This window comes from Indicator indicator, chromosome 10 (genome assembly GCF_027791375.1).
Source record: "Indicator indicator isolate 239-I01 chromosome 10, UM_Iind_1.1, whole genome shotgun sequence".
NCBI classification, from domain to species: Eukaryota; Metazoa; Chordata; class Aves; order Piciformes; family Indicatoridae; genus Indicator; species Indicator indicator.
Genome location: NC_072019.1, coordinates 21,685,357 through 21,693,290, shown reverse-complemented (window position 1 = coordinate 21,693,290; position 7,934 = coordinate 21,685,357). Strand labels below are relative to the sequence as shown.

Here is a 7,934-nt window from a genome sequence, read left to right as displayed (position 1 = left end):
GTTATTTTTCTGTATCCCAGATGAGCCTGCCTTAATAGTTTACTAACTTCTACTAAGATAACTAACCTTGTATTTTGTTCTCAGATTCTGGATGTTGTGTGTCTGAGGCAGCTTGCTATTTTCAATTATGTTAAAACCACAGTGATTCTCACTTTAACATCTTTAGCTCTCCCCATGACTTGGAGTGCATTGTTTAAATAAAAATACTCAACACTGAGGGTAACTTGCAACTTTTTAATGTTTTATTAACCAAAATACCATGTGAATAGAAATAAATTACAACAATTGAAATGAAAGGACTATGGTAATCTGTTTAATAAATCAATTGAAATAAAACATTAAATATTTAAAGAAACCCACCCCAAAACAGCAAAATATTTTACTGTTACTTATGTATATAAAATTAATGTAAAAATATAAATCTGATTCCATTCTGTATTTATCCTTCTAAGAGAATCAGTCTTTTGTATATGTTACTAATAATTTAAATCCCTGTCAAATTACAGTTCAGTTGGAAAGCTCTGGAATATCGAGTAGCATTTCAACCAGAAGTAATTCTATAACAAACAGAATTTTTTAAAATGTCATCATTTTGCTTAAATTGAAGATCACAGTACCACAATAAGTCAGGTGTCTGCCTTAATCAGATGTGGTGGACAAAGCATGGAAAGCAACAAAGACTTTTTTGTAATAGCAAACACACTGAACTAACCCAGTGATCACATGCTCACTGTTCCTCATACAGGAAAACAAACTCATTGCAATGGATTTTGATTATACTTAGTACATAGAGTATGAAAAACTGTATCAAGCAGTGACTTATTGTGAGGGCAAACTTAGTGCTTGAGTCTTCAAAAAGCATGAAGAATCACAACACAAAATGTAAAGGGCTCAGTGCTGCAAAGTGAGCATTTTTGCATCATCATTTTGCTATCATGGAAAAGGGAAAACTGCTTAGTGATTTGCAGCACTGCACCACAGTTGAGAAACTGAACTCCCATGAAATACTGGTTTAATTTATTATACCTTATTTTAATGAGGCCTGAGCATCAAAGTGCTCCAAGATAAATTAATTCCTGATTCACAGTACCATTGTAACCTCTGAACAAATCTACCAAGACTAAATCATCTGAAAGTTACGCTGCATAAAACATCTTCAGACAGAAACATTAGTAACAACGTCATGATTATTTTCTCTCTTTTTTGTCCTCTGCTCTCTGCCTTGCGTGTGACAATGCTTCATGTAGTGGTTTTTATGTGCCTGCAGGTTTACAATCTCCCCCTTACAGAAAGTACAACAGGAAACTATGGTATTAACACTAGTGGGTGGGGTGGCCTGTGCTGGCATGGCACTGAAAAATATTTTAAATACAAGCCTCATCTACTTATCTTTTGCGGTCAGTTATCTTAACATGAGTAAAATAACCACATAGATATTTTCCCAAAGATTTTAGTTGGCTGCTCTATAAAATGGATAAATGCTTAAAACTGATCTAAAGACATCACCTTACTTCGAGAAGCTGACCCTGAGCAAAAAGGAAACAGCAGGTTCAGCTGTGACCTTTGTACTGTCCCTCTGATAACTGAAGGAGGTGGCTGCTGCTGGCTGTTTTCCTCGTTCCTGCTCCACAGACCGGACCACACTACTTAGTGAAACAATCTTTGGGACTTTCTTTTGGATGTTAAGGAAAGGATGCAATTAAAGACTTCTTAAATAAATTAAACCAGCTTCACTGCAAGTGAAGGAATACAAGGCAAATTTTCTTTCTGAAGAAGGCAAGACTGAAAAGCTTTAACACTTTTTCCCTAGGGAGAGTTACGACACATGATAATAAAATGCAGGATACATCTAAAAAAGTATCTGCCCTGAGTTCAGATGGAAAATAAAATACTTTGGAGTACAATGACTGAAAATTAACCTTTTTACTCTTACACAAAATAAACCCAAAATTCTGGGGAACAAAAATTACTTCTCTGATGAGCAGCAACGTTTTTCCAGTTGCCAGGGTGTCTGAACTTTTTCCCAACCAAAGGCTCATTGGCATCTTACCATACTCCCAAAAGCTTCATCAAACAGAACAGACTTCTCCCACCTTCCTCCACATGACAAGTACTCTGATGCACTGCTCCCTCTTACTCCGAGATGATGACGTTTGGATTGAGACTGCTTGGATTTGCCACCTCTGTATCAGTATGCTATTCTCCTCAGCACTGAGGCAAAGGTGATGATGAGTTACACTCTGCTTGCCCTCTGCTCCCCTTCATGGAGCCATGTTACTCAGTGAAATGTGTTTCTCTGGGCTTCATGTGTCAGCCCTAGCAATCTGAATCTCTCTGCTGGAGGAGTGGCAAAGTAGGCTTTTTGTTCCTCTGAATACCTTTCCTTCACTTCAATTATGTCCCTGTAGCGGCCATCCTTCCAGTGGAAATTGAACTGCTCCAGTAACTCAATTCTTTTCTCCTCTGTGCTCACACAGTCAATAGGGGCAGACTGTTTCAGCAACAGTACCTGAATATCTGGGAAGAGCAAAAGACCCCGGATAGCAAACCAACCGCCGTACTTGGGATGAATACATACGCCATAGATCTTCTGGAAGAAAATAAAGGAATGATCCAGAATGTCTCACTTTGTCTCTAGTAAGGCTTGAGAGTGCAAAACATCAAGCTTTGATACAACTTCTCACGTTCCTAACCCTGTTTGGAGTGCTACACAGAGAAGAAAGAAAAGGTCTTTCCTGAACATACAGTTCAAAACATTGCATTTCATTCCCATTTTCCCATGCCCCCACACCCCACCCTGTAACGTGGAGGTCCCCTTTAGAAAATCTAACACAGAAATTAACCATACTGCAGTATTTTTTTTCTGTTTATAATGCTCCAAGCAACAGATCTTCTTTTACACTGAAATTTATTCTCATCATTAAGTAGATTGAATACATCAGGATATTCTTCTCCATGTATACGTCTCTCTACAATACTGAAGGATCTTGGAAGTTTCCCACTCCTGTCTGAAACACTTTATGCAACAACATACAATGTGGATTTTGTGTTTCCCTGCAGGAAGAACTGGTGAATAAACAGTAAATGTATGATTGATTGCCATTTAATGATTCTTTCCAGGCTGTGTTTTTGCCTCACCTTATTCCCCCAAGGATCAAGCTTCACATCCTTCCTTTGGTAGTAATATGCAGCTCCAGCAACATGGGCAGCTGTCTGTGCCAAGAACTTGGGCTTTCGGCTTGGCAGAATCTCATAATCAAAGATGATGTCCACCTTCTGGTCAGGGAATTTCTGAGAAAATCAGAGAAGCATGAGCCCAGGCACATGGGAAAGTATTTGCCACCACAGAAGCGCTGGACACCAGCACATCAGGCACACGTAAAGCGTAGAGATTTCTACATCCTGCCACTGAAATCCATCAGCAAGCTCGTGGCCTTACATTTTCAAACGATGACTGTAAAGCACTCTACATAGCTACAGGTTTTAACACCAAAGAGACAGAATATGCAAGTACAGCAGGTCAACAGGCTGTTGATGTCCTTACTTTACAGGGTATGAACCTGGAAGGCTTTGTCTACTGTTGAACTCACCTGGTTATAGGCACAGTAGTAAAAGGAATTGGTACCTCAGGTTCTTACCTCCTTCAGACGTGACAAATGATGAGAAACACACTGATCCACAGGATCCCTGATAATTTTTAACCGTTCTTTGTTGATAAAAGGTTTAAGGGCTTTATCAAACATCGAAGGTGTGCTGAGAACCACAAAGGCCAGTGTGTCATCTGGGTAGGGAAGATGAAAGGCTGGCTGGAGAACAGCATTGTACCATCCAACCTTTGGCAAAACAAAACAAATCTCTATTAAAACAGGGATACCATTCTTGTGATAGTGGGCATGCAGGTATTTTAAAAAGTGAAAGAACAACAGCCACCTTCATTTGCACCCCAAGTGCCTGCCAAGTGCCTGCCATGCAAACCAACCTGTTTTGCATACTGAGATTTACAGTTTCTGGAAGCTGTACTGTGAGCTGTACCTGAGAGATAAAAATCATCCAATTCATTCAGATCAAGACTTCCCTTTGTGCTCTGCTCAGAAACTGCAGAGGGAAGTATGAGCAACTAATATTGTCCATTGTTTTGGTTTAGATAAAAGTTTTCACAGATTTTTCTTCAACCACAAAGAAACTGGTACTCAACTTGCTCATGTGACAAATTGCACAGTACTCATTTTGCTTGTGTGACAAATTGTGTGGCTTATTCCTTCAGTAAGAAACACTTATGTGTGGAAACAAAGTATGCGAAGTTCCTAGTAGTGCTAAAATTGCTCAGAACTGTCAGTTGTAGTGCACAGATTGTGACATATCCACATTCTGGTACTCGTTTCCAGGGCTGGATGTGTTACAACAGTCCAGAAACAAGGGAACAAGCCAGGGCAGCAGGAAGACATAGCCAGGGGGATAGGGCTCATCCCCGCTACCAAGCAGGAGGAGGTAATAGCTGAAACCTCCTGCATGCCACTGCTCATGTATGGCACAGTAACATAGGTCCTTTTATAGGTTATGACAGCTCCCACTCTCCCAGGATGGCACATAGAGCAGATGTAACATTCACAGATGCCAAGTAGTGTAACTCTAGTCTGAAAACAAAAATAGTAGTCAACTCTAAATATCAAAGAAATGAACCCGAAAAGTGGTTTTACAGGTGGCAGCGGCACCTGAGATGCAAAACAGAGGTTTGATGATTTTTAGTATACATCAACCAGTGCACCAAGGCTAGCTGTATGGGAATTAAATCTAGAAAGAGAGGCACTGCTCTGGTAGCTGTAGTCTTTCTGATTTGAGTTCTGCTCTTAATTCTGCTGCTGTGCTTTGGGAAAGCAGAGTTAAATTCTCCAAATTCTGGAGATTTCACTTCTCTTTTACTTTCTGTAAATTCAAGAATACAGCAATAATTACAAACATTTCAAGTGACAAATACAACATTCCCTAAGGAGAGGAAGGTTGATTTGTATTTGATTGCAGATTTGTATTTGATACTGCAGCATGATCTATTGCAGATTGCCCCTGGAATGGGCGAAACAGGAATGCGAAGCTTCGGTGGAAACTGAGTGTATGCGGTTTCAATATAGGGTACAGTGGCAGAGGCTGCCTCCGTTGCAAGACGACCAAATGACCCGAGTGCCAGCTGACCATTCACAAATGAGGTCACCTGCACTTTCGTATACTAGAGCTTCTACTTTTAGATTAAAATTTAACCTTGCTTAGAGGACTTTACTCTCTGCTGGTCCAACTCTCCTGACTTTATTGGACTAGGACCAACATAAAGATCCTGAGCAAACCTGCAGTTCAGCTGGTGCGCAGCCGGTGTTAAGATGCAGAAATAACCTTGAGCAGCTTTATCGGGCGTCCTGAACAGCCCTCTCCCGCTTGTTCATTATCTGCGCCGGCAGCAGCGTTCTGCAGCCCACGAATCGCTGTGGCAAGGCCTTGGCCCCGCACAGCACCAGCCGCCTCCCCTGTGCCAGCCGGAGGTGTGAGCGGCGGCGTGGTAGGGATCTGGCGCCACTCCAGACGATCGCTTTCCCCTGAGCGGGGTCTGAGGGGCGGAGCGGCGGCCGGCGAGGACCGTGCGAGCAGTGCCGCCTGCTGTCGGCCGCGCGAGAAGCACAACGTACCCAACACCGTTAGAGCGCGGGGTCGTCCTGCCTACCCCAGGTCCGGGCCCGCTGCAGGCAGGAGCCTTGGCCCCCGGAGACGAAGCAGCTTCCCGAGCCAGCGGAGTGCTGTCCCAAGTCGGGGTTGACTGGGGGAAGCAAAGGCGAGTTCCCAGGAACTCTCGCCGCGGGGCAGCTCAGCGAGACCTGCGCCTCGACCCGGCCCCCCTGTCCTCAGCGGTAACCGCCTGCTTCGGGACCCGCCACCGTCCCCACGCTCCTCCAACCCCAGCAGTAGTGACGTCGCTCTGACTGGCGTCACAGCGGGCAACGTCACGGCGAGCCCTGTGACGTCAGTACCTTGAAGGCGTGCACCTCGAAGCCGAAGGGGCCCAATGCGCCACGGAGCCGCTCCGCCACGCACTCCTCCATGCTGCCCGCCACGCGAGGCATGGCGGGAAGGGTAGTTCTGGAAGCGCGCGGGGCACCACGGGAGGCGTGGCGGGGACCCAGTGTCGCGGCGTCAGGCTACGGGCTGCCACGCAAGTTGCGCTAGGATTTGTAGTGCGCACATCTCTCTACTCCGTGAGAGTCTGGCCGGCTGGGACTCCATGTCCCAGTGCGCTCCGCACCGCTTGGAGCCTGTGCGGCGTGAGGGGCGGCCCCGGCTGCCCAAGGCAGACGCTGGGACGTTCCAGAATCGTAAAATCTTTTAGATTGGAAAGGACGTTTAGGATTATTGATGCCAATCTTTAACCCAGCGGTGCCAGGTCACGACTAAACTGTGATCTTCAGCAACCACATCTAGACGTCGTCTAAATACCTGCAGGGATGGAGACTCCACCACTTCTCTGGGCAGCCTGTTGCAGTGCCTGACAACATTTTGGTGAAGAAATTTTTCCTAATGTTCAAGTGAAACCTGCCCTGGTGCAGCATAAGGCCGTTTCCTGTTGTCTTACTGCTTCTTGCTTGTAAGAACAGAACAATCCTCATCTTGCTGCAACCTCCATTTAGGTAGCTGTAAATAACAAGAAGGTTTCTCACCAGCTTCCTTTTCTCCAAGCTGAACAACCTAAGTTCCTTCAGCTGTTCCTCATAAAATGTGCTCAAAAAACTCCTCACTAGCTTTGTTGCTTTTGTATGGATGAGGGACACAAAACCGAACCTGGTGCTTGAGGTGTGGCCTCATCAGTGCCGGGCACAGGAGGACAATCGCTGCCTTCGTCCTGCTGGCCACACTGTTTCTGATACAATTTAGGATGCCATTTGCCATCTTGGCCACCTGAGCACAATGCTAATTCATATTCAGAAGGCTATCTCAGGGCAGCAGGGAAGGCTCCTGGAAGTCAGCTGCATAGCTAAGCAGTGAAACCCTGGGTGCCAGCAGGGTGCTGTGGAGCAGTGTTTGCTCCGCTTACAATCCCCAGCAGCTGCCAGTGAGCTCCTCCTGTCTGTGCAGCACATTGCTCCCATGGTGATCAGTGGTTGCACTGATAATTTTGGTACAGACCTGCCATTTCTAACGGCTGTGCGTGATCATGCAGCTTGAGTGGGAAAGGGAAGAATTTTGGTATCTTGATGTATGCCCTGGCCAGTTTCCAAGCTCCTGGCTGCAGTGCTAGCTGAGGCAAGTTTAACGACGCGGCAGGCCCAGGTGGGCTCTTTCCTTCACAGCCCTTGGTAATGTCTTGCTTTTGATCTGTCGGGGATTTGTAACTTGACAGACTAGGCTCTGAGAAAGCTGCAACTGGGGAGCACCTGACTGGCAGCCAGCAGCTGTGTCATACCTGCATGTGTCTCCATATGAGGGGCAAAAGTGAAGCTAGCAGCCACCAGAAGCCAAGGTGATTTGAGAGTTCTGATGAGATTCTCTTGCTTCTGAGAGCAACTTCTCCTAGCATAGTTGCACAGTGTGCCCATCCACACTACACCACTCTGTATTGTGCATGTTTTTCTTTCATCATACACTGTTTGAAAGCCCCACCTACCTGTGTGGGTGGACATTGTTCACTAAAATAGTTAGCAAGGTTTTTGTGCTGATAGTCCTTTCTCTTTTCTCATCTGAAAGTGTTTTTTGCAACTTTCCTTTTCCCTACCAACACGTTTGCTATATTGGAGATCAAGTCTCCAATCTGGATCTCCTTACCCTAATCTTCATAACAGCTTAACATAATCTTAACAGTTCTTGTGCAGTGTTCTCCAACCATTACTCCTGAATCTTACAAAGTGTCAGGACACTAGATCTGGAATTTCTTGGGGACAGAACTACTTCAGATATGCAAA

The 7,934-nt window shown here is 45.0% G+C and overlaps 1 protein-coding gene across 1 annotated transcript; it reads right to left on the bottom strand.

The window, feature by feature from the left end:
- Nucleotides 1-367: 367 nt before the first annotated feature.
- On the bottom strand, nt 368-6,083 carry MMACHC (metabolism of cobalamin associated C). The gene is made up of 4 exons (XM_054384019.1): nt 6,012-6,083; nt 3,639-3,833; nt 3,139-3,291; nt 368-2,590 (listed from the first exon to the last, which is right to left on the bottom strand). Exons 1-4 carry the CDS (start codon nt 6,081-6,083, stop codon nt 2,279-2,281), a joined length of 732 nt encoding a protein of 243 aa, XP_054239994.1. The 3' UTR covers nt 368-2,278.
- Between the last annotated feature and the right edge of the window lie 1,851 nt (nt 6,084-7,934).

What these genes read in the sequence shown, in the direction of transcription:
- MMACHC (XM_054384019.1), bottom strand. Translation starts at nt 6,083, where the DNA reads ATGGAGGAGTGCGTGGCGGAGCGGCTCCGTGGCGCATTGGGCCCCTTC. An exon ending in TCGAGGTGCACGCCTTCAAG is followed by an intron (nt 3,834 to 6,011) that starts GTACTGACGTCA and finishes GTTTTGCCAAAG; the next exon opens with GTTGGATGGTACAATGCTGT. An exon ending in TTGATCCTTGGGGGAATAAG is followed by an intron (nt 2,591 to 3,138) that starts GTGAGGCAAAAA and finishes ATTTTCTTCCAG; the next exon opens with AAGATCTATGGCGTATGTAT.